At 41.7% G+C, this 26237-nt stretch overlaps 2 protein-coding genes across 11 annotated transcripts in view; one reads left to right on the top strand and one right to left on the bottom strand.

The window, feature by feature from the left end:
• gpm6bb (glycoprotein M6Bb) overlaps window positions 1-26237 on the bottom strand; it is a 50621-nt gene that overhangs the window by 22900 nt on the left and 1484 nt on the right. For 2 of the 8 annotated variants that reach the window (XM_088383533.1, XM_088383531.1), the window contains 7 exons: window positions 26068-26223; window positions 25765-25854; window positions 25529-25657; window positions 25024-25196; window positions 24163-24593; window positions 23602-23842; window positions 21759-23428 (listed from right to left, as the gene is read on the bottom strand). In XM_088383533.1, coding sequence (XP_088239659.1) covers window positions 23029-23428; window positions 23602-23842; window positions 24163-24593; window positions 25024-25196; window positions 25529-25657; window positions 25765-25854; window positions 26068-26223 — 1620 coding nt within the window. In that variant the 3' untranslated portion in view covers window positions 21759-23028. Of the gene's footprint in view, window positions 1-3024; window positions 4741-10685; window positions 10807-14699; window positions 14768-18781; window positions 20302-21758; window positions 23429-23601; window positions 23843-24162; window positions 24594-25023; window positions 25197-25528; window positions 25658-25764; window positions 25855-26067; window positions 26224-26237 lie in introns of those variants that run through there. The other 6 variants (XR_015859976.1, XR_015859975.1, XR_015859974.1 and 3 more) reach the window with 6 other exon arrangements.
• Window positions 9279-21173, top strand: glra2 (glycine receptor, alpha 2). Of its 3 annotated transcripts, none has more exons than XM_088383543.1 (9): window positions 9279-9566; window positions 9782-9903; window positions 13218-13285; window positions 15769-15992; window positions 16881-16963; window positions 17071-17208; window positions 17291-17505; window positions 19021-19170; window positions 19466-21173. In XM_088383543.1, exons 1-9 carry the CDS (start codon window positions 9487-9489, stop codon window positions 19748-19750), a joined length of 1365 nt encoding a protein of 454 aa, XP_088239669.1. In that variant the 5' UTR covers window positions 9279-9486; the 3' UTR covers window positions 19751-21173. The 3 variants fall into 3 exon arrangements, with proteins under 3 accessions (XP_088239669.1, XP_088239670.1, XP_088239671.1); XM_088383544.1 differs by lacking the exon at window positions 13218-13285 and adding an exon at window positions 13074-13141; XM_088383545.1 differs by lacking the exon at window positions 9279-9566 and adding an exon at window positions 13074-13141 and having other exon boundaries at window positions 9779-9903.

Raw genomic sequence — 26237 nt, 5'->3', positions numbered from 1 at the left:
GATAAGTTTTTGTCATCATTAAAGAAAATGTTTAAAAGTGAAACCTTTTTTAGTTTCCTTATTCTCCCCTCCAGAAGAGTGAAGAAAGAGTAGCTTTGTTTCAATCAAAGAAAACTTTAATAAAATGCTTGGAGGCCTTAGTAATTGTCTGTTTGCCTAATGCTAAGTCTGCCCTTGAGGGTGGTGGCTGACGTTCTACAGAAGGTCTCAAGATGATGAGTCATTATTAACTGCATCCCCTAAGCCTTGTGAAGTCAAAGGAAAGCTTGTTGTCCATGTGTTTTTGGTGATCACAATAACGTGACATCTAAGTGCAGTTGAGAATTTGTTTCCAGTTTTTCATCAGTGGAAATCACTTAACATGTAAACTGCATTAAAGGACTACAATCGCAACCACAACTATTGACACTGGAAAAAAATGTTGGGTGAACTCAAAATTACAAACCAACTAATCAAATTTTAAGTTGGGGAGTTCAAGTAAATCTTTTAAGTTCTGCTATTGCGAATATTTGCTTTCCCACATTTCACAACAAAGAAATATCAGTTTACACAACCCCAGTGCCTTGTACTATTCCCCACAACCCCCAATCTAAAGATAGAGGAAAAAAACAACTCAGCAAATTGTTTTGGAGAAAACAACTTGTTTGCTCTCTTGACTAACATTGTTGCCAAAAAATGTCAATAATTTGTATTTGAAAGTTGTTCCAACTTAAAGTACTCTTCTCGTACCAACAATGCAACATGGCAAAGAAAGAGAGCAATGCAAAACAACAACTGCTAAATTGTGGTTGTGAAAAGGGCGAAATCAGCAGGAACAACTTCCAATATTCCATTTGAGAGAGGACATAGAGAAGTGAGAGAACAAATAGCAATTTAAAATAAAAAAAAGAAAACTACTCCTGCTAATATGTAGACAGGTCGACAAGTATAGCAACCACAATACAATGAAATATAAAACAAGAAAGTAACTATCCTCAAGTGACCTCTTTTCTCCACTGCTATTGACTCACAAGAATATTTGTCATGTTGGACATGAGCTCAGAGCAGACTGAACGATTGTTTGCCTCACAGAAAGCGGTCCCCATCACTTCAGTGTGCCGGCATCCGGTAACCAAGGAGGACCCGGCGGCCCCCGAGCCGATCCGGCCCTTTCACTGGGGGCCAAATGGGCAACGCTCCACGGGATGTTTCATCACGATGTGATCGGCACAACGGCCAAGCAACACTTGTTTTTAGTGGCTGCTTGAACCTCCGAAGCGGAACATGAGTTCAAGGAAAATGTTTTCCAGAAATATTTAATTTTGTGCATTAGAATGTTATCATAAAAGTCGAATTGACTCAACACGGGCCTGTGTGTCCCCGTGGCGGTCAAAGGGAGAGAGTTTTTGGGAGGGGTCACATTTGGACGAGTCATCACAAAAACAAAGGAGCAAGTATGCGCGTCCTCGTGAGGCCAGCGCACAAGTGGGTCACCACACAGGGATGCATCATGAGCGGCGTGAGCAATGTTTTCCACTGTTAAAAAACACAGCAAGTCAGCAGCCATGAAACTGGAGATGGAAAACACTGATTCTTTGATGGCACGAGAGGAAAATTTGCCTCGTCTAGCTTTTTTTTTTTGTTTTTTTAAATCTCCTGTCTGAATTAGATATGACCTGATGGAGTGACATTTCCTTCAAATGACCCTTATAAATCCAACATAACATTGGAAAGGAGCGTAGCACCAATGCTTTGTATTATGCTGCTACCTAGTGGCTTCATGCAGCACCAACTGAACTGAAGTCAGAATCAAGTTGTTTAATATTTGAGTGCAAGCTGAGCATTTAATCAAGCATGCAAAGTAAATAATTGTACTTTATTTGTATATCAAATAATTATATCTAGATTAATTGCAGTGCATTTATATACTATTTACTGTATTTAGTTTTTAGTGTTGTAAAAACATCTATTGAGCATACCATTAAAAATAAATCTAAATAACTACAATTACATTATTGAATATTTCTTGCTATAATAATAATATTTTTATATTTTTACTATAATATTATTTTGTCATTGAAAAATAATATAATAAAATGTCATTTTACGTGCAAAATAACTTGAAAAGAATAATAAATAACTTCGGGATTCCAAGTTGTACATGATGAAAGTCAAATTTAAAATATGACTTCGGTGTAATATGAACAGCAACAATATTTTCGACTTTCACCGCCTGTAATTTTCCATGTTTCCAAGACTCAAGCAGAGATGGTGCACACACAATCTCACGCATGTCAACATAAATCAACATTTTCAATTAACAAGCACCACTGAGATGTGTTTTTTTTTCCCTGCTGCGTGAAAGAAAATTTCTCCAGAGGACTCCTGTTACGTATGTACCCTGACAGATTAAAGGAGTAGTGCGCTTGAGTTTACCTGAGGGAAATTATCAAGTCATTGGCTGACAGGCGACTCATGTTATTTGAATGGTATCGCCCACCAGCAGATGTTGGCTCCTGTGACTTGAGAAAAGATGGCGTGTGCTCGGTGTGCAATGCATCTTTGTGCTTTTTTGGAACTTTTTGACTTTCTGTGCATGCGGCTGATTATTGGGCGGTGGAGAATTGTCTGATCGAAGCGCCAACGCCATTGCTTTAATTTTTCTTAGAATGTCTTGACAGTCCACAAAACTTTATTTCTAAAGGACAATAGTTAATGTAAAGTCACTGATATAAGGAAGGCAAAAAATGGTTTTTTTTGCACAAAATGCATTAACTGCATCGTCTGTACGGTTCTCAATCTATGGATTAGTCAGTGGTTCTCAAAGTTTTTACATGAAGCACCACCATAACGACCAATATTCAAATACAGTAGCGTAGTAGGTCTAAGTGCTCCTGAAAGTCAAACCAGAGGTTTTATTGCTATAAAGAGAATTTAATATTAAAACATACCTTTCTGACAGTGTCAATCAAATATGAACATTACTATCATTGTAAAACAAAAGTATACAGTATGTGTCCATTCATCAAAATATCAAATAAGCAAATTTAATAGTTTCTAATTTGTTTTTTAAAAAAGTTCTATGCCTCAATTCTTGATGACTCCCAGACGACACGATGTCACCGATGTGTCTACTTAACTCGCACTGTCGATACTAATTAGAGAGCATCTCATCCTTTATTCATTTAAAGCTTTGCTGACCCTCCAATGGGGTTGTAAGAAACACGACTTATAAATCACATTAGCTGGGGTCATACATGAAGACTGCACATGGGACATAAGTTCAGAACATGAACACATTTTAAGAGTAAATAAGATACATTATATTCTCTTTTTTGGTGCATTACATTAAATAAATGTCACAGAATAAGCCTTATTCTCTACTCTTGCAACAATATCCTTTTTATGTCACCGTCACTATTTCCGCTCTCCGCCTGCCGCCGCTCGGCCTCGCGGGAAATTGCACTGTTATATTGTGACATAATGGCCGTTTGTCCTACCGCTGGCTCGGTAATAGCCCCATTCATTACTACATGCAATTGTTTAAGCAATAGCCCGATGACGCTTTTATGGGCTCATTTGGGATCCGTCACAATGGACTATTTTGGCCCAAATTTCTCCCCCTGCATCTCGTTACTGCCCTGTAGAACATTACTGGATGTCTGATGTATTATTAAGTCGTGGTGTATTTGGCTGTGTGTTATTAAATAGTGTTCTATTTGATACTCAGTGTGCTTTTTCTTCCCCTCCAAAGGTTTCATCCAAAAGATATCAGCCAGGGGACACTTCATCACACACATTGATTCGCGAATTAGAGATCCAAGTCGCCAGCCGGGACATAACAGGCAGACTGGATGTGGACATTCAAATCTGGTTACTTTGCTTTTTTTGGTCCGGAATGATTTTTATATTGAATAGAGAATACATTTGCGAAATCAATGTTTTTGAATTCAGGGCATGTGGGGCTGTTTCTCACCAGAGTGAACAAATGTGCTGTTTTCAGACTAACCTCGCAATAAGTGAAATTTGCAATATAGAAATTACTTAGTAAAATACTCCTGACACTAAACCCTAAACTAGAACATTATTTCTTTCTCCTCCTTTTTCAAATTAACAACTGCAGACTAAATTGAGGGCCACCATTTAGTGGTCAATCATGGAATTACACTCCTCCTCCCCTACCTCCACCTGAATGCTCAGCAACCAGAAGATCAATACATCCAATTGGAAAGTCGAAATTAGAAATGCTTGCCCGCATTTTGCCGGCGCAAAGGAAGCTGGCAGCAGGCGGTAAAAGAGAGACGGGCGCTTTGGCAAGAGCCAGATAAGAGTCATTTGTTATCTGATCTGTTAATGAGAAATCAAACTGATTCCTATTGGCGGCGTTTAATTGTGCTTGGCAGCCGAAGCCCCCTCACCGCTTTTTGCGCTTTCATTAGTCATCGGAGAAATACAGCTGCTCCAATCCGCTTATCAATGTGTCTGGGCCGCGTTTCCATGGCAACTGTGTGTACTGCCCCACAGCTTTCTAAAAATGGTTCCATGGTGATAACGGCGCAGGGGGAAGCGGTGCTACGGTGCCGGCGGGAATGATTGGCACTTTAGCAACAGAAAGTAAAAATTTGCCTGTGTATGTATGTGTGTGTGTTCTTCTCATTAAGAAAAAGATTTCAGCTTTGGTAATCGGGTGCCAGTCTGCTCTCAATCGAGGGTCTCTCACTCTGCACGCTTTTTGGAAGCAGCTCTGGAATGGTTGTGCATCTGTTGAGGGCAATTTGCAAATGAGATTTTGATTACAAATTTGAAGCAAGAAATCCTTGGATTGCAGTTTAAATAGATCTTATATACAAACCCCAATAATGAAGCCACAATGTTCCGTAAACTGTTCCTCAAAAACAATATAATCCTTTGCTAAATCTTTTCGACCGATATTCGAACAGGCATGCCAATAATTTTGGAGCGCACTCTAGTTTAAGAAGTTTACCCATGGCAGACTTGTGAGAGAAGGCAAATTTAATGGCCTCCCCAACCAAGAGTCCTTCCAAATACAAGATCTCAGATTGCTCATCCTCCACATGTAGGTGGTAACTATCTTTGAAAGCACCTCAGCATAAAACTAGAATAGTCTGCTTTCTATAGAAGCGGATGTTTTATGTGAGCGTGACAGGCCGTCCTCTTCATGTCCTCTTTTGCTATTTGACAGCTTGCGTGCTAATCACTTTTTGTGAAGCCATGTTTGTGCAAGCGCAACACATCTTTCTTCTTCTTCGCCTTGTGATGGAAAGATAAATCCATGCCTGATAACAACACACCCCGGTTGTCACATTTTCACACATTCATATTCAACACGCCTGTGTGCGAAAGAGATTAAGGTCCCCATACATATGTAAAGGCGAAAAGAGAATAAGCTTCTCCTCTGTGTAAATGGTGGATTCGTATACTTCCTGCAAGCGCCTCTCAAAAGAGCATCTGATGTAATTTCGCCAGGAAACACAAATAAGCCATTTTTGCATCATTCTGACGGCCGTGGAACACCGGAGATGAGCACACGTGCCGGAAATAGAAAAACAGCGAACCGGAGTAAACATGGATTTGAGATGAGGGAGGAACACGGGGGATGACTCATTGTTACAGAAGGGTTGAACTTTTTTTTTTTTAGACGGATTCTACATCCAACACAGAGAAGTCTTTGTGAAATAAATGGATGGGACCTGTAAATAAAGAAACTTTTTTATTTTTTATTAGTGTGTCTTTCTGACTTGTTCCTCTACTGGCTGGCATGTGCTAATTTGTTCATTTGGCTAATAGGGATGGATGGACAGATGATCAATCGAAATTGATTCCAGACGCATGTTGAGGGTTGTAGTCTGGGCATCAGTTCAACATGGCAGTCAGGATAACGCCCCTGGGGTCGTGACTGACAGGTGAGTTTGAGCTCAGAGCTTCAGGCTGGGGATGAGCAAGCTGGAGAAGCATGCCGTCAAGCATTTAGAGCGTGATTCGCTCCAAATTGATGCGCTCAATGTCGGGAGCACATGCCCAAACATACGAGCAAACCGAAGAGCTCGGTTTTACCATGACGGAGGGATTATGATAATTGTGTTGTGGCACAAGAGAATAACAGAAAAAAAAAAATCCTCCATTCTCTTCAAGAATCCACTCATTAAAGCTTTGGCATTCTTCTAGCGGGCATGTTGGCAGCCAATCGAAAGAGCTCCAAGTTATTCTTCTGTATCCGTGCAAGGCCGGAGATCAGCCTCTTGTGATTGGAATTAGTGTGGGGAGGGCGGAATAAAGACATAAGGAATCGATGGACTGCACCGCAACGTCAGATGCATCGGATACACGTTAGATTCCAGGTGAGCTCTTCCGGCACGAAGCAGTGAAGGAGATCAATGACAGCCGCTAAGCCGAGAACCTTCACAAAGAAAGGCTGTGATTTATTTGGAATTTGTTGGATGATGTAAATTATTCGGAGGCATCATTTTGAAGTTATCAATTGAGCGGAACATCCGTTTTAGACAACAATACACTCGTAATCCCCCCTCCGCAAAATAACAACACTAATTTTGTGTGTACGCGTGGGCAGCTTCAAAATTGCTTTGCTTGTTAAGAGGCTGTAATTTTAATGACAGTGTGGATAAATGACACTTTTAGGCTCCCAGACAGAGACATTACTCCTCCTCTTAATGATGCGCGGATTTGACTTTTCCTCCTTTAATTGCATGACCCACCTGGCCCAAAGTTTCCCCCTTATTAAACTAATGGCCATTGGTGCCATTAAAATGACACCAGAAGCTCCGCTTGGGTGTCATTATGGAGCTGCTGGAGCTGGGAGACAATGTGAAAAGTAGAGAAGATACGGTGGTTATTTTTGCCACACATCCGTCGCATAAATCAGGACACATTAAGCAAGCCTAGTTTGCTTCGCTTCCCATTAAAACCAAATGTGGAGACGTACATGTTTTGCATTTTGCAAAAGTCTGAGCCCCCTCGACCCCCCCCACACACATAGAAAGGCTTGTTCCTACTATTCTTGTTTTGATAACGCATAGTTGGTCATTATCATTGTTGTCAGGCCGCACAATCGTCCAGTCGTCAATACGTCTGTTTGTAGAAAGTCAATTTGTTTTTCATTCATTAGGGCATGGGCTAATATTAGATTCTGACCGTATGATAACCATGATCAGAAATATTATGGTATCAAACTATTAAAATTAGTTCGGAGATAAAAAATGTTGGATAAATAGAAACTGCATTTTTTCCTATTGATTTCTACAAATTTAATTTAATAATTAATTTAATAAATAATTTTATTAATTTATTTTAATAACTTTCTTCTTCCGTTCGAATTGTTCCATCACTGGTTAGCTACTTTCGGAACAGACCCACTGTTCCAAAACAGAACAGGCTAACTAGTACCCACTGGCACAAATTTTGTTTTGAACCATACACATTACCAGAGCTAAAAACTAACCGTGTTTACAGCATCTCTTTCGTCCGTGCGTAACCGTTCACGCCTCGCTCTCTCTGCTCACCGAGAAGGGGGGAAAAAAGTTAAATGGAGGCAATTAACTTCAAAGAAATGGCTTGTTTACTCAACTCTGCTAGCTGCCAATCATATTGTGACCTGCTTAGAGTCCCCTCAAAAAAAGAAAAGCTGAGTTTATTACTGATGACAGCCAGCATTAGCGGTTATTGAGACAAAATACCATCGGCCCATACTTCCATTCAGTCCACTTGTTTGCAATCTGTTTAGGTCGTCTGATTAATCCATTTGTTAGTTTGATATGACAACACAAAAACCTAATCTAGAACTGTATTGTATTACCGCTAAAACAAAAGTAAATAGATGATGATCAAATCAGTAATTTCTACGTTGGATTTTTCACAATACTATAGAAATGAATATTCCATAGCAGACATTCTGTGTTGAAAGAGTTAAACATGCTTTAGGCTTCTGATGACACCCAAAAAATATATGAGCCGACACACAAAGAAAACCTATAAGCATGCCGCATATCCGCCACCACGTGATGCGATGTGACACTGGTGACCTCAGCATTAAAAGAGGAGGCTTTTCCGCGGGCTTCGAAAGGCCATGATGATCAGGAAGCCGGTCAGTAACCGAGCACCACGCCAATATGGCCTTGAGCGTGTCACAGAGTAAAGCACCGTGACTCCACATGCATTACAGACATGAGAGTGAGCACTTTGGAAGTAACCATGACACTTTCTAACTCTCTATCTTTCCATATGGGTCACTTCACAGTACACTCCCACACTGTCAGGCACAAGTCACAGCATTTTTTTATACTGTATTATATGAAGTGTGACCAATTATGGGGGAAGGGGGACGTAAATTCATCCTCAAGCGGCTGCTGTAGCCCACTACTCACAAGCAGACGCTCACGCGCAGACTAACTCACCTTACTGTATGCAATCTTACAATTTATTTTGCCCCTTTATAAATAAAGCTTTTCATTTGTTTGAGAAATAAAATACCTCCTTAAGGGATCATTGGAGACATGAATCGGGATTGTTTTCACACTTATTCCTGAAACGCTCTCATACACAGTAGCGATTCTATTTGTTTTTCCAGTTTGACACACTTTAGTAAGGTGCTAGCTGATTAGGAAAACAACAAAGCACCTCATATGTGGTCATGATTAACAACAGTTATGCTAAAATGTTATACTTAAAACATGCCCTGTGCAACTAATACAGGTTTTATGACAGCCACTCTGGTAACAGGTTATTACAATTATAATTGATCTCAATGGGAAATGTTAATCCAGGGGTGGCGACACGAGACACCTCTGGCTCACGCAGCCTCGCACTGGATCTCCTCCTCCCTGTCTGTCACTCACATCTCATCTCGTCTCACTCAGAGAGGCCAACCTTTGCGGCGTCTCCAATCATATGCCTGCGAGTCTGTTTCCAGGGTAACCGGGCCACCAAATACTCGCCATCCAGCCTCTCACTGACTGGCGTGCATCCTTTGTTTGCACTATGTGTGGACTGTGGCGAGGATACAGGTGCTCCACAAACATGCACACGCGTAGATTGTTTTGCAAAATTAATCAGTCTCCAAATATGCATGATAGTCAATGCATCAGAGGGCATTCTTTCAAATAAATATATATTGTTATATAATTTGACAGAAGACTGTACAATGTCCATGTGTGATAGATTGGAACCCAACACACGTCTGCCACTTGTGCGCGTGCGCATAAAAAAAAAGCCCTCCAAAGGAGAGAAAGGCGTTCCTCACCCATTCCTCCACTTTCAGTGCGCCTCCAACGTGTCTGCTGCATCTTCGGGGGAGCAACATGATTTTTTCTTTTCTTTTATTTTCAGCCCATTCCTTAATGCTTCTTCGCGACCTTCTTTGTCCATCTTTTTTTTCCTTTTAATAGTTGACTGCAACTAAAGTATGCTGTGGAATGCGCCACACGAGAGCTTGGCCATGGGGGAGGAACGTGCTTTTTGGGTGAGCATTGACAGATGGAAGAAGTAAAAAAGACAGCACCCGGAATGGGTTCCTCCTTGCTGATAATTTGGGGAGCTTTACTCTTCAACTTCAGGTACGCTGCTGCGCGAATTGACGCAAGTTTTACGCACGTGTAACCTTTTTTCTACCTTAGATCTGACAGTAATTTAAAATACAACGCGCACATTCGCACCACACGCAAAGAAATCACACGGCGCGTAATGCGCTTTAACGCACGGTACCACCCACCTGGCAATACATCACACCCGAGCCGTGTTTTTGACAGCTGCTCCGGTGCGTGTTTTCCAGGCTCGCGGACGCCAAGGAGTACGACCCCCGATCGTCGTCCAACATGTCGCCGTCCGACTTTCTGGACTCGCTCATGGGTCGAACATCTGGCTACGACGCGCGAATACGACCCAATTTTAAAGGTTTGTATTTATTTTGGGGATGGACTTGTTATAATTACTTGCACACTCCAAAAAAAAAAAAAAAAAAGTAAGCACCGCTTGATCATTAATTGATCCGGAGAAAGCCAGTAAGTACACTTGATTCAATTAATGTGGACGCTCACTGGCCACTTCATTAGGTACACATTAGGTATTACTGTAACCTTTTGTTTAATGTATAAACGTGCTTGTGTAGTTTGCAGCGAAGTATAACATATATAAGACACTTAAGGAAACCCAAATATTAGAAACACATCTAAAGTTACAATATGAAAGGTTCAAATGCAAAAGCAAACACAATTATGTGAAGTGAGTAAAATTATATCATTTTCGTTTTTACTTCTGGTTCCAAACTCAAACTATATTAGGATTATGATATTCTGATATTATAATATATGCCTTTTTATATAGAGTAGTCATCAATACTGATACCACTGGTACTTTTGATATGTGAAATCTCCCCCCCAAAACAATGACTGAATGGCAATTGTATATTATTTTAAATTGTAATAGTTCTTGAAAAACACCCTCAAGAGTATCGCTGGCCAATGCGAGTACCTTAATATGAGGCTGGTATCGGCATCAGGTAACTGAAAATTGATTCCCACCCATTCCTAATTACTGTGTGTCTAAATTTAAATCTAGGTACCCTAATGAAGTGGCTAAAACCTCTCACCCCAACGCTGCATGTTTTTTTTCCAAACATCCCATCATGACATGTGTACGAATGCATTACAAACAAATGAGGGGAGGCGTGTAAATACCACAGTCCGTAGGGAGGTCTGGATGAGCACTCGCAGTAGGCAGGTGGGGGTGCGGGGGGTGTCACCCTGACAGGTCCAAGTGATGGATGGTGCCCCCATGGCAAGGCTGCAGGCTTTCCGTCTTGTGGAGACACAAACAGCATCTGTCACTGGAAATGTAGGGGGGGACCCGGCTCGCTACGAGACACCTCTGGTGGGCTGGTATGAGTCCAGCTGTTTTTGGGGAGGGTCTTCCTCAAGTTTTTAATTGGAGTCAAATAGGGCAGCAAAAGATAGAGTCTAAAGGAGGGGTTTTTTTTGCAATTATAATCAGTCACTGGTATGAATGTGCAAAGGTTGTTATGGAATTAGTTGCATAAAGTTAAAGAGTTATAATAAATATAAAGTTATAATATTGTAAGAATGACAACAGTGGCCTACTATAAATAAAAGATTCAATATTACATGTAATCTTATGGAATAAAGATGTAACATTATGTAGAGAATCTTTCCATCTTGCTATCAAAATTTGCTCTGTTCTTAATTTTTTTGTCATACTATATTATTCTAGAATTCAGTTTATATTTTGCTAATGAATGTCTTAAATTCCATAATATTGACTTTTTGACTTTTAAGATTTTGTTCCCTTACTTTGTGACTCTTCCAATATTGCAAATTCTTTTGGTCATAATATTTTTTTTTCTCCCAACTTGCAAATTGACTTGCAAAAGGAAAAAACAAACTGCAAACACTCACAAGGAGCTACAGCTAGCCAGAGAAGCTCCTCCCACCAATCACTAGGCCACACCCCTCAAAGGCACGCATGCACCACTACTTCCTTGCATTCTTGGTCACATTTATATCCTAAAATAATAATTAGGAACTTGTTTTTCTTGCAGTGAGCGGCCCTAATACTATTTTGATATCGCAGCTGAATCATAAACGCACCTTTTTCGTACGAAGCAATTTCCGCCCCTTGCTTGTCACACCTTGACGAGTGCATTACAATGTTGAAGGATGACCTAGATTTCCTTTTGCTGACATTGTTGTGAGCTGCTTTTATTTTCCTGCTCGCCCCGTTAAGTCTTAGTCAGCTGACAACAAAGCGAGGCAAATATTAATACAGCGTCCGATGCAATATTGATGAGGAACGCGCGGGGAAAAGGCCAGCGGCAAAGGCTGACAACTTCACTTTGCGCCTTTCGGAAGGTTTGCTGGGATTTGAAATGGCAAAAGCAGGCATGCCTGGCAAGGAGACTTTTAATTTGATGCTCATAAAAACCATGTTGGAAAGTGATCTGATTGGAGACTGGAAGGAAAGCTTTTTGGCTCTCAGACAAGATTGAAGGGAAAGTCACTTAATTTGGGAGTTATGAAAGAAATGAGGACATTCAGAGTCTTTGCATTTTTCATAAGCACTTTTCCACATTAAAAAATGTCCATCAAAGCATGTACAGTCTCTGGCCACAACATTAGGTGCACTGGGACACAATCCAATGAGATCAATTATAAGAGCTGTTTTGATTGGGTTTGATTGTGATTGGTCTGGGTTATTGAAGTAAGTAAACATTTTAACAACCGGACATAAAATTAGGCATAAAAATTGTTAAAAATCAAGTCATTGTCCCTGCTCTCAAATGCTGGGGTCGTGTCCCCTAAATGTGTGAAACCACACGCAATGGCAGACAAAAAGGTTATTCTTTGTCCAGTATCGCTCTTAAGTTGACCCTAAATGTTTGTGCCACAAAATTATATTTAAATATATACAGTATCTATATATATTTACTATTTACTTACGGATGACAGAAAGGCGCTCTGAAGCAGCCGCACCAGCTGTCTTGTCAAAACGCTGGCTGCCAAGTCAGACATTTAAAATAAAAAAAAAAAAGCCATCCTTGTAATTCTGTGGCTGACAATGAGGCACTCTAACGGGAGAAGCATTTTCAGGGTGTAGGCAAAGCTAGCAAACTAATTGCATGTCACGATTGTGCCAGATAAGCCCTGATGCAAACAAAGATGCTCAAGTTCTTATAGAGTGCCCGAAGGAGCAACTCGTGCTAAATTGTGTTCCTAGGGGGTTGTTTTAGGTCAGCTGTAAAAAAGAAACTAAAATCGCGAAAAACCAATTAGTAGTCACGGTGAATGCTTAATAGACCGCAAGTCATAAGTAAGTTGACAACTGTTACAGAAAAATAAATAAAATGTCTTTCATGTGAATTCATTTGCCTTTATTTTAGCATAAGGCTAACATATTAAACCAAAAATAATATATCATACAGCTCTCATTGAACTACATTGGATGGTGTCCCTAATATAATGTCCAGGAGGTTGAACCCAAGCACGATCATCCCTCATCACCGCTGCCCAATCAATGTGTTTACGGCGTATCATTGTCATTCCATTCCACAGGTGCCCCCGTAAACGTTTCATGCAATATTTTTATCAACAGCTTCGGCTCGGTCACGGAGACGACCATGGTGAGTTCTCCGACATTGCGGCTGCTCTACTGTGCACATGTGTGAGTGAATGTGTTATCTGTCCCTCAACCTGCAGGTCCACCCGTTAACGTTACCTGCAACATATTTATCAACAGCTTCGGTTCTATAGCTGAAACTACCATGGTGAGTTGAGGGGTCGGAAACACTGAGTGAATTCATTTCATCACCTTTTTTTTATCATCCTCTCACAAAATACAATACCTTGAGGTACGAGTTTATTTTATTCCGTGCCCACGCTCGTAACTCAAAACAACCATTAAGAATTAATAGAGACTACACGAATCTGTTTCAGTCCACCTACCCAAAAAAGAACAAGGAATTCTAATTGTAAAGTAGAACATACATAAAAGTTTTGCAAAGAAAGCAAAGTTACATTCAACTTCCATAAAGTTTTTAACATGTTAACAGAATACTGTTAAGCAATTTTATCAAATTGGATTCATGTATGACAATGAGTCTAATGGTGGATCATGCGGCGAATATAAATGACACATTTTGCTTCCAGCTTTCATGATTCCCCTGCTTTTTTTCCTCATTAATCTAAGTTAATAATTCATACGGTAAACCCCAGCTGGTAAATCTCCATAAGTCCAGCCAATAACAGCGGGTGGCGGCTGGAGCTTCCATAAGCGCTGATATGCTAAAACATCCCCGCTGCTAACAGGGATAAAAATACAAAAACCTGCAAGGCCACACGGCAACACACCAGCAAAGGCTTCATAATGGCCGCTAATCACCACTTAGATCGTGAATGGAGGATGTTAATTTGCACACGGGCTGACAATTACATGGATTCCGACACGGGCGCAAACGCTTGCGAGGCGCCAACGCGCTGATGAAATGTCAAACAACATAAGAGCGTGTCATTGGGGTGACACATGCTTCCCATTGCTCCGAGCTTTGCTCGCTGTAGCTAATAAACACATCGTTTGCTTTCCATTATGGCTCAGACATGATTGCACTTAATGAGAAAAGTTATTGCAAATTGGAACGCCACCACTTTATAATAAGCAACATATGAAACTATTTGTCAGGCAACCAGATGATGCAGATTCATTTCCGCTCATTCATTTTAAAGTGTATCTTATGTTGTTCTTTAATTTTTGCATTGCAACTTTTTGAATTGGTGTTGTTAGCATGTGAGGTTGTGCCTTGTTGTTTACGTGTCATTTGATTTCAACAAATTGTTGTAGCCTCCCGCGAAGTGACTCACACTACAGGAGACATTTCTCTGATGATTTTGTATCAGAGGTTTATTTCTGTCAGATCGAAATTGATTTTGAATGACTTGAGGTTAGGTGTCATAATTAATCGATTAATCAAAAAACAAATCGATTATCAGATTAATCGTACTTTCATAATCGAGTCATTGTTTCGAAAAATAATTTAATGACAGATTGTCCAAATCTTTTATTTTCAGGCTCTCAAAAGCAAAAATTCTTTGATTTTTGAATTATCTTTCGTGTTTAACCCAATAAGATATTTGCAAACATCTGCTTTTACTTTGGAAAACAGTGTCCATCAGTTTTTGACTTACCACAGTTCTTTTCCAAGGGCAGCGACGTTCCACAATTTAGCGGAAATGCGCGGTAGTCCATCACCAACCTAGCGAAACACAACAAAGTCAGAATTGTAGTTTTTACTTGCACGAGGAAAAAAAACCTTCTTGTCCAATAATATGAATTCCCACTGTGGCAAAACAAAACAACTATTGATTTTGAAGGACACATGAACCAAGACGACGTACTTTGAGTTTGATCTGATCAAAAGCTACACAATGTGGTTTTCTCTGCTCTACTGGGCAGAATTTAAACTGAACTTTAACCGTTCAATAAATGTTAGAGGATATAAACGATACGACATAATACGGTGGTGGAAGCTAATATCAAATGTCAGATTAAATGACTTTTTCTGGAGGGCACAGGTAATGCTGACTTTGAAAACATTTCGTGTGCTAACTTTTTCTTTCATGCCAAAACAAGAACCCTCGAGATTTCGAAACCACAAGGGTAGCCCTCCAATGTCAAAATTTAAATTAATCTTTAAATTACAACAAAGAAAGAACCCTATGGATTAGCAAGGGACACCTTTAGATCTGTTCCCAATCCATAGGGTTCGTGCTACTTTCTCTACTAAGTCAGCTCAAAACATTCAAGCCTCGTTGGCTCACTTACAAAACACAAATCCTATTGACTTTTAGAATCTGAAATGCTGAGGGTAGGTTAAGGTTAGGTCAGAAGGTTCCTTGTTCAAGGACCTTATTGGGCTCCTAATCAATTCAAAATAATCATCCAAATTGATGGGGTAATTCATTTTTATCCACACAATAATCCTATTGATTTTAAAGTATGTCTGATACAAGATGCTACAAGATAAGCAATGTCATTTCAGGGTCAATTTTCCTCACCAATGATCACTTTGCGGGGACTACTGTTGTCTGTGATATTTCCCAGCAATGTTTTTGACTGCAATTTCCCAACACACTAAAAAAAGAAGCAATATTGTATTAAAAAACAATGCAGATGACTGACTTTGTGTCACCAGTGTGCTCCCTCTCCCCTAAGCTGCACCACAAAAATATGCAAAGCTGCTTGTCATGTCTGCAGGATTACAGAGTGAATATCTTCCTGCGGCAGAAGTGGAACGACCCCCGGCTGGCGTACAGCAAATACCCAGACTCCTCTCTGGACCTGGACCCGTCCATGTTGGACTCTATTTGGAAGCCCGATCTCTTCTTCGCCAATGAGAAGGGCGCCAACTTCCACGATGTCACCACTGACAACAAGCTGCTGAGAATCTTCAAAAATGGGAACGTCCTCTACAGTATCAGGTGAAAGACGACGGGAAACAAAAATTACTCCAAATAAGTCGCATTGGCTGCTGTGTGGTTGTCAAAAGATGAACTGAAAGTAAATTGTAAGCAAAAGTAGTGTCGTTATATTTGTATCTAGTAAGTAGCCTAGAAGGGGTTGGTCCCGCCCCTTTTTTCTATAAAACTAATTAAAAGTACAGTTAGCGGGATTATGCGTCCAACTATAAAAAGTGAATATTAGCTCATTTCTTTAACATCAAAAGGTTGTCGAGACAAAGTTTAAATTAGATTTGATCCCATTGTGATTGCCCCCTTTGACATTGCATAAGTCACTGCTTGTAGATTTTTAATAAAAAGATTCCTGATGGAAAGAGCGCACAGTAATCTCGGAGGGGTTTGTTAAGGATCAAAAGATTAAAGGGAAAAAAAATCGGGACTTCATGACGGGTTCGCATGGATCTAGGAGGAATTCAAAGCCAAATTGGGGACTTTCATTAAGGCTAAATAGTCGAGCGAAAACCAGCACGTGTGAAAATATTTAATTCCATTTCAATAGAAGGTCCAACATGAGCCGAATTCAATCTTCTCGAGAGACACAAGTGAAAGTGTTTCAGTCTATTATGGAGGCTGCTCGGGGCTGAGTGGTGCTCAGGTGTACAGGCAGGGCGGGAAAGCTGGTTAGCCTCCATCGCTGTTCGCAATGGGGGAAAAATGGCGGGGGGCCCGGTGGGCACCCGAATGCATCAGCGAGACAATAAGTTGCAGTAATGAAAGTGTGATTGGAAGCCGCTGGAGTGAATCCTTGCCGATGTATCCCAGAGGACTCGCACGGGAGACACAAGAACACGACGATCACTCCACCTTCTGTTTTCTATCGTTAGTATCTATTCATTTTTGTCATGTCAGGTTGACTCTCATCCTGTCCTGCCCGATGGATCTGAAGAACTTCCCTATGGATGTCCAGACGTGTACAATGCAGCTGGAGAGTTGTAAGCATCAACGATGGTCCTGCAACTAGTTTGCAACGAGTGGTTGACCGTCTCATACTGGTTCAAAATTTGTTGTATTTGATTTATTTTGTTTTGAATCCCTGCAGTCGGTTATACCATGAACGATCTGATCTTCGAGTGGCTGGAGAATGGCGCCGTGCAGGTGTCAGATGGTCTGACGCTGCCTCAATTTATCATGAGGGAGGAAAAAGAGCTGGGCTATTGCACCAAGCACTACAACACGGGTCAGTGGATGCGACTGTGCTGTAGATGAAACGCAACCCAGTCATGTGGTTTCACAACCAGATTTGATCTTCTGGTCAACAGGCAAATTCACCTGCATTGAGGTGAAATTCCATCTGGAACGTCAGATGGGCTACTACCTGATCCAGATGTACATCCCCTCCTTACTCATTGTCATCCTCTCATGGGTGTCCTTCTGGATCAACATGGATGCCGCCCCAGCCCGAGTGGCACTTGGTATTACCACTGTGCTCACCATGACCACGCAAAGCTCTGGCTCCAGAGCGTCACTTCCAAAGGTATGCGCTTCAGAACATGGGTTTTTTTGAGTGATCCTTCCCGATGGAGCTTCTGAACATGCTGTCGGTCTTAACTGTTTGGGGGGGTCTGCCTTATCCAGATCTGATTGGGATCATTTCCAGGACGTAACGAGTTCTCCGGAGGCTCATGCTCCACTTCCTCACCAAATTGAATGAAAGTTGAAATGAGGATGCAATGTTTTTGACTACTATAAAAAAAAAATCCCATTCAGTTAAAATTTTGTGGATTATCATGACCTGGATTAATGGGAATTTACTCAAATTATATTATTGGAACGGCCTTCCAATAAATGTTGGGCAAGCAATATGAGGCCGCGTACATATCATGGGTATGTTAAGTGCAGGGGCGGATTTACCATTAAGCAAGCACAGGCAATTTCCTGGGACCCTGAGATTTCCAGTCCCCTTCAAAAAAAACTTTTTAACAGGGTGAGTGCTGAATGGATTTGGTAAAATGTGTCGTGAAGTAAATGGAGCAAAAAGAAAAGAGGATTTTTTTTTTTATCACAACTCCCAAAGCGGCAAGGCCCAATTTGATGATAAACATACTCCAAATTTTTTGCGATACAGGAGCCTGGGTTTTGCCTAGGACCCCCAACTGACTAAATACGGTCCTTGTAAAGTGGATTTGGCTTAATGAGGCTTTTAGGCTGGTATCGCAGTTATCATCAGTCTAAGCCAGCATGAGTTGAGCACCGGCTCACATCTATCCCAAACGCACAAAGGAAGTTACTGCAACTTTAGAAAAAAGGAAAGCTAATGAGAAAGTCACCTTAATCGCCGATGCACTCGCAGTTACCTGTGCAGTTTCTATCAACTGTCTCCCAACGCACTTTGTACTTTTTCAAGCTAAGTGTGTAGCGCACGGCGCTGAGAGATCAGTGTTTTCAAACTTGACTAAAGACGGCGTAACGCCGGTGACTAATGTCTATCTCGCTTGTATGAATACCTGCAAAGTGTTCAAACTTGCTCACAGTGAGGAAACGTGACGTGATTAGTCTGTTTGTATGAGGAGGGACAGCACATCAAACACATCACGATCTCAAACATGAAAGACACTCGTGGTGATAAATATTGAAAATGAGCCGCCACTCGTGAAAACAGTGAGTCGGCCCACTTGAGTGGCCTCATAAAACTGAGCTGTTACGTTTCACATGCTAATCGGAAGAAGCGGGGTGACGCTGACGTACGGCTTTCATCTTCCACACGATGATGACAAGATGGTATCAATATCTAGCGATTGTTTGGAGCCGAGGCGGTTTCTCATCGCCTCGGCGCGTTTATTGTCAGACAAACATCAATGCCACTGAGACGCATCTCTCGTTAGTCGCATATGAGGAGGGAAATGTCAAGACGATCATCTGGTGTTGATTTATTCAGGAAAAGCATGCCTGGTAGAATTATTTTTATGCCAAAACTCAATCAAAGTGCAATTGAAGCGCAGGCTGACTGAAGAAGATCTAATAGAAAAAAAATGTTTCCCCCTGCCTGCAGGTCTCCTATGTGAAAGCCATTGATATCTGGATGGCGGTGTGTCTGCTCTTTGTATTTGCGGCATTGCTCGAATACGCTGGGGTTAATTTCGTCTCCAGGCAACAGAAGGAGTTTCTCCGCTTGAGGCGAAGACAAAGAAAGAATCACAAGGTAGACTTTTCCCACCTTCGCTGTTTACCTGAAGTTTGTGGAGGCACATGGAAACAAACCTCGGGCTGAGTGAATTATTATTCATAGCACACTGCAGGAAGGTTTGATTTAAAGCATATGTCATTTTGACCTGCTTTTGAACAAGTTTAATTTTGGGCTATTATGTCACACTCCTGGACCATAGTTTCTGAGAACGACCCCTACGTGCAGAGAAGCTACAAATATTTTGAAATGATATCTAATCTCTCTTTTATTAGTTAATGCCAGTTCAATGTGTCCACATGTGTTTTTTCAGGATGAAGACATGCGTGACGGACGTTTTAATTTTGCTGGCTACAATATGAACCAGTGTCTGCCAAGCAAGGACGGCTCAGCTGTTAAGAATGCCGCCCCGGCCGCCGCAAACCCTCAACCCTCTGTCCCCAAAGACACGGAAAACATGAAAAAGAAGTTTGTGGACCGAGCCAAGCGGATAGACACGATCTCTCGAGCTGCTTTTCCTCTGGCCTTCCTCATATTCAACGTCTTTTACTGGATCACCTACAAGATAATCAGGCACGAGGACATTGACACAAAGTAGAGACTCGCTATCCGGTTTGTTTCGCAGACTTGAGATAAGATTGTTGAGGAGCAATGCCAAGTGATGTTCTTTCAGGGATGTTTGTGAATCTAACGGGAATGTTCAGGTTGTAGTGAGGGGAAGATTTAGTAGCATTCCGGTTACGGTGGACCAAATCTTTTTCTAACCCATCTTTGCCTTGAGGTCTGTACAATTACGGAAACAAAGATGCTATTTGTAATCGTGCGGTAGCTTAGTTTGAGCCTCCGAGACTTCTCCAGGTTGCCACGGGAGGAACTTCTTATCAAAAGGATTTGTTTTATATTACCATCTACTATCACAACACTTCCTTTAAAGACAATATACTGTAAAGCAATCAAGGTAGAAGAAGATGGACGAAGCAAAAGCACATGATGGCATCTTGTGCATTTGGAATAATTCAAGAATCTCCTGAATAATAGGGGTAGGAAAAAAAAAATCCCTACCAAGAAGTGAGTTCTTCTTTGGGACGTGACGATTCTCTATCGACCAATCAGCCGACCACCACAGAACCAAAGTGGTGAGCTTTACTTCTACGAATGAAAAAGCAAAAAAAAAAAAATAACCATAGTGTTTGGTGATAATGGGATTTTTGTCCTTTACCTTTTGTTGGCCAGCTACGAAGCGCAGTAAGTTTTATGAGGTCCATATAATCGGTAAAACATTTTCGGTATAGTCTACTGGACCCGGTCGCCACAAAAGTCACTTTACACTTCATTTCTCATTTGTGTCATCAATTGAAGTGAAGCAGACTAATCGTCATTGCAATTAAGTAGAAAAAAACAAAGTGTGTAGTGACTTTTGGGACAACCAGGGTTTTCCAAATTTGGGTCCCTAGGATTTTTTTTTTTTTTTAATTGTGCCCTTCACAGTGACTGTAAAATACTCATTGGCTGATCACAGAGCAAGGACACAATTTCTATTTGGTCCATGTAAATTTGTGCGTGTCAACGTTGGGGCACTGATGTACAGTGTATTTTTGTAAGTTTGGATCCGAGGGAGGAACCGAGTTTCTACTTTGAATTCTGAACTGAAACTTTCACAAACTATTTTACAGTTTCAAAGACATTTTGAGTGTATAGTAACGTAGTCCAAGTAAATGCACCAGATTTTTTTTTTTTTTTTGTAGCTTTAGTCCAATAAAGTATAACTGAGGGAGCGCTTGGGTAAATTGAAAAATAAATAACCTTTCTGTATACTTGTCTTGCCACGGGCTGTGTACCTTTTGACATGTTGGATGGAGATATGCACTGCAGACAGCGGCGGCAGTGGGCGGAAGGACGACGCTGAAACTGCCTAGCGCGTATTCTATAGAACAACTAATGGACTTGGAGAACTCTTTTTGAATGCTACTATTGAAAACATTTATTTATCAGCCTGAACATCAATAAACATAACCGCACCACATTTGCTTCATTTTCTCTCGCTTCATGGAAGGCCAGCTCAACCATAAGCATTTATTGGAGGAAAAAAAAAAACGTTTATATTGCTTTTCTGTCATATGAGATCTACTTTCCTGTATAACGAAAACAACAGACAAATGCTTCTTCGGCCCGATTGCAGGTCAGATAAGAAGTCTCATCTCACTGAGGTGATGACATTGGCCATGGGTGACTGCTTGGCCTGGGGTAGTGTGGATATTATCTGACAGTGGGTTTCCTCCAATGCATGATAATGGACCTTTACTGTTGTGCTGGCTCGAGCACTAACTGAAAGGGAAAAAGAGCCCGTTTGACGTAAAAAGGCTCATGATGATGTACTTGGCCAAAAGCCATCGCAGAATGAGACCGCAGCTATTTAGACGCAGATTAACTTCCTATAACCACACATCATACATTATGAGGAAATACGAGATAAATATGCAAGTCTGCGTGAGTGGTCCCGCCCAAATCACAAGAATTGCACACTAATCAATAACACTAACCCATCACTGAAATCCAATCAATTCTGAGCCAACATAACAGCCCATTTATATTGTTTGAATTATGTAAAGGTGGGAGTCATTAGGCCATATGTCAGGGCGTGAAAGAAAGATTAGTTGCAGTTTCGTTCAGGATCGAACCAACTTGGCTCATTTATTGAGGTGTGGGGAGGAGGGCTTTGTGAGAACTGAGAGGTGAGAAATGAGTTGCCATGGCAACTGCACCCAATCAGGAAGGCCAAGGAGTGAGTGAGAGCAAATTGTTTATGGTCGTTATTTAGGCTGAACGGTATAATGGGTCGACGTGAAATAAAGAAAACCATAGGAGAATTATTATACCGAGTTGAGTATGAGGGTTTTTTTCTATGAGGTATGAAGTAGTAAAGATATTGAAATGTTGAGACTTACAATAGGACACAATAATTTTGAAATGTGACACTGTTTAGGTCTGCACAGTAGGGATAATATGCTGCTATTATTAGCACATCAGTCTGGGTACTGAAGGCCAAGCATTGACCCATTATAAATTTTAAACATGCTCTGATGCATATATTGGTTGGGTCATTTTTCTTGACTTCTTACTCTTTTTATGCGTAGGAGGGGTTTGCGTTCCACTGAATCCTATAAAAAAGCCGTTTCTAATGTTTTGCTTAATTCATTTAACAACGGGCAAATTATTCATTCTTAGGATGGGAATTCATTTATCACTGTGCTAGTTTTGTTCAGGGTTGCAGAGAGCTGGAGCCTGCCTATCAGGGCAAAATGCAAATACAACCTCTCAGTCATTTCCTGTTCTACTTCTTCAAGTCACCAACTAGTTGAAAATGAAGTAGCATCTGTAGTGACTGCAGCCATGCAGAGCACTTCATCAGAGGGGGAAAAAAAAATAGTGTGACGAGGCTTGGGTGGAGAAAATACAGACATATACAGTATGAGTCCCCTCTGGTCAGTTTATGACTTCTGGTCAGGTCGATCTGTCAGACATGTTGTGCAATTGTGACATTTTCACAGAAGCATCATATGAGAAATTGCATCATGTCCCGAGAAGGAAACAAGTGAACCGTGAGGTGAAGAACCAGTAAAAGCTTTCTTTTGTGCGATCCCACCTCTCTCCCTCGACATTTCTCACTTTGGGGTGAAACTTGAGAGCATCAACAAATAGTGTGAGGACACAAAGTCTGGAGGATTAAGACGAGCACAGCGCAGCAGAGTGAAGCGATGCCACCTCGGAGGTGATCAAGTGGAAATATGCTCAAGTGCGACAAAAGAATGCAAGCAAGTCAGCATCACTTTGCTCTTGGAGGCCAAATTAGATTTTTTTTTTCCAGGAGTAATCACATTATTTCATCTGAGTCTCCATGAGGGCTGCTAAATCCCCATCAAGCTGGGCAACAGTCAACTCTTGAATAAACTTGCGATACCTACTTACATCCAATCGTCTGTCTAAATTCTGCATACGCCTCTCCACGTCCTGTTGCCAGGCGAGTCGACACTTCTGGAGGCCTTCCGGCATGCCTGGCTCGGGGGTCTCTATGGACTCCGACATACTCTCCTCATCTTCTTGCTCCCCACACAGCAGCGGTGACACAAACTCCCGTAGTGACGCCACTTCCTTCTCCAAAGCCAAAGCCAGCATCTCAGATGACCCCTCTCTTCTTGAGCCACAGACGGGCTGGATGGAGGAGGATGCCGGGAGATAACCTAGCAGGACGTCCAGATGCTGGAGCATCTGTAAGTGACTACCAAAGAACAACCAAGCCCATTATAAGCCATTGACTCATATGCCTGTTTCATTGTCTGTCTACATGTGTTGCTGCACTGCTTGTTTTATGAAACAAATAGGTAGAAGACACAAGTGTTCAAAAGATGCCTGAGTGTTCTGCTTTTGGCAGTGCAAATGCATCCTTCTCACCTCGAGTGGACTGCCAGTTCCCCCTGGAAAGGACTGACGCGACGCCAGCACAGCAGCGAAACAGAAGAGAGTCCTTGAGAAGCGAACAGTCGATGCTGAGGGCTCACTTCTACCTTCTTACAGCCCACTCTCCGCTGCAGCCAGCCGTCAACATCGCCCAAGCTATGATCGGGAGAGTCTATGCGGAAGACGCAGTGATCGAGCACTGCCAACAGACACAGCAAGTCCTCCTGAGCCTCGGCTGGGGAAATATAAAAAAGGTCAGGGTCAACACGCAATTCAATGTGGAATTATAGAAAAATAGTCACAGCATAATAAGTCGTGATTCCATGAGCATGGTCATAATATAAACAGTCGTTTAACAAGAATAAAGCCAAAGAATATATTTTGAAAAATAATAATTTCATGAAAATAAAGTCATAAAACTTCTAGAAAGGCTTGTAGTTGAAGAAGAAACTGAAAGGTGTCACTGCTACTTTTCACATAGCACCTTACTCTCTAAATAAGTGTGAAATAAATGACTCTATAAATGTGCTGTTTCCTTTTAAGTGTGAATTTCACCTGTTTTAAGCTCAGGGTTGCTCAACAGCTGTAATTTGAAGTCAGCGTGGATGTCTAGAGTGACTTGACCACAATGCAGGACAGTCAGTGCCGGTACACTGGCGAGGACTGAAGCTTCTTGTCTCGGAGCATAATGGAGCATGACATTGCACTTGACATGGGCAGAGTTCAGCAGAGGCGCCAGCCTGGTCACGGCAGTCACGGCGAGTCTGGCCGTGTTGAGATCATTCGGGCCGACCGCGTCGTGCCGCTTGCTTCTTTTGGCTGCTGGCTCTGGGAAGGTGGCGGCCGAGGAGGAGGAGGAGGCGGCGGCGGAGGGTGAAGGGCCGAGCGCAGGGAGCCACAACGCTCGACTTTGGGTTTGGATGACTGCGGGCGTGGAGCCGTGGCCCGCCTCTGTCAAGATGGATAAGCTCGCACCGACCGCTGATCTGCAACAAAAATAGCACAGCGCTAAGGAGGCCTGACATCACAGGGACAGTAGCACAGATGTGTGTGTAGAAACACGAGTTGGTGATTAATAACAATATTCCAGATGGTGAGAATACATCAGAAATTGCAATGACTCCTGAGGCAATAGTTTTTCTCTACATGTGCTGGAACAGGTGGTGGGAGATAGCAGATTGCTCCCACAAAAGTCAGGTTATTGCAGACGAGGAAGGAAAAAAAAAAAAGTGTTGCCATGGCAACCACCTGCATTTGGCTCAAATTCACCTAAGACTGCAGATAATCAACAAGTAAGAATTACACTTCATCTAACTACACTCTGGTTGTTAACAGTGTGTTGTCATTCAACAAAAATGAAGTCTTAATAATCAATACATTTAAATTAACAGCTCTCCAACAACAAAATCAAATTACACTAAGCTGTCGGTGGCAAGTATCACTCCCACGACTATTCGTCCGTCGACGACGCGATGCCACAGCCTGTCAACTTGAGGTCTGCGGGGCACCGCCGGCATGACTTGGGTCTTGTCATCGGTGGCCTCTTCCTTTGACTCGTCATCACTTTCCAAAAGACAGACAAGGCCTTCCTGGAAAGAAAGACGATAATGACTAATGGCAAGTGTGTGACAGCCCTGACAAGCAATGGCGGTTTGGAGTTTGGATGTCTACAGAAGACAAATACGGTTCAGAAATGGTGACCCTTGTGTTTAAGCAAGAAATGTTGCTCAAGTGGTGCGCTACAGAACTTGGTGGCAATTTGCTTTGTTTATTACTTCATCACAAACGCTGCTCTTTGTGTAGGATCCAACTTATCAGTGACAAGTTATGAGTGACGAGTGTCGGTGTGAATCCTCGGGAGGAGAGGTTGAAAGGGATTCCAACCTCACTGATTGAAGATAAGATAAATATTCGCTTGTACCTGCTCAGGCCGAGTGAGATTTGGCTCTCGATTATGGACTGCATCAGTGAGCGCGCGCACCGACTGCTGCACAACTCTCTCCTTAACTCTCACTTCTCCTTGAAGCTCTTGCAGCTCGCTCAGTCCACTCTAAGAGACAGATGACAGTCACATGACAGAGGAAGTCAAAAGACATGGGTCAGGATTGAGAAAATGTGATGTGGTCATGCAACTTCTGCAGTGATTTTAGATGTCACCTGCAGTCTGGACTCCAAAGCTTGAATTGTGAGCATTTGGTTCTCCGGGAGAGGGGAGGTGTTTGCTCTTTGCCCACTGTGCTCGCCTCTCTAAAATTGCAACATTTTGCTATTGTTGAAAAATCAGGTTAGGTGACATTACTATAATCATGTGCTTTGAAGAAAACGGAATCAAATCAAAATCACAATATCTGCCATACAAATTGCTATTAGATGTTTTTTTTAAAATCATTCAACCCTACTGGACTGAAAAAAAGGACATTTTAGAAATTAAGTATCATTGACTGAGTTGGTTTTCCTTACAGAAAAGGAGATCCCGCAGAGGTCGGTAATGATGAAACGTTCTAGCGGCTGCCCCGATGCACAGTCATCCTTAAAAATTAACAATATTTGCTCGGTACCGCATCCAAGATAGTCATCCACGTGCACAGAGATAACATCTGACCACTGGGCGGCTACCTGCAAAAGAAAAG

Source organism: Syngnathus floridae, chromosome 8 (genome assembly GCF_059516105.1).
Source record: "Syngnathus floridae isolate MCC-2025c chromosome 8, RoL_Sflo_1.0, whole genome shotgun sequence".
In the NCBI taxonomy this organism is placed as follows: Eukaryota; Metazoa; Chordata; class Actinopteri; order Syngnathiformes; family Syngnathidae; genus Syngnathus; species Syngnathus floridae.
This window is presented reverse-complemented; position numbering and strand designations above follow the sequence as displayed.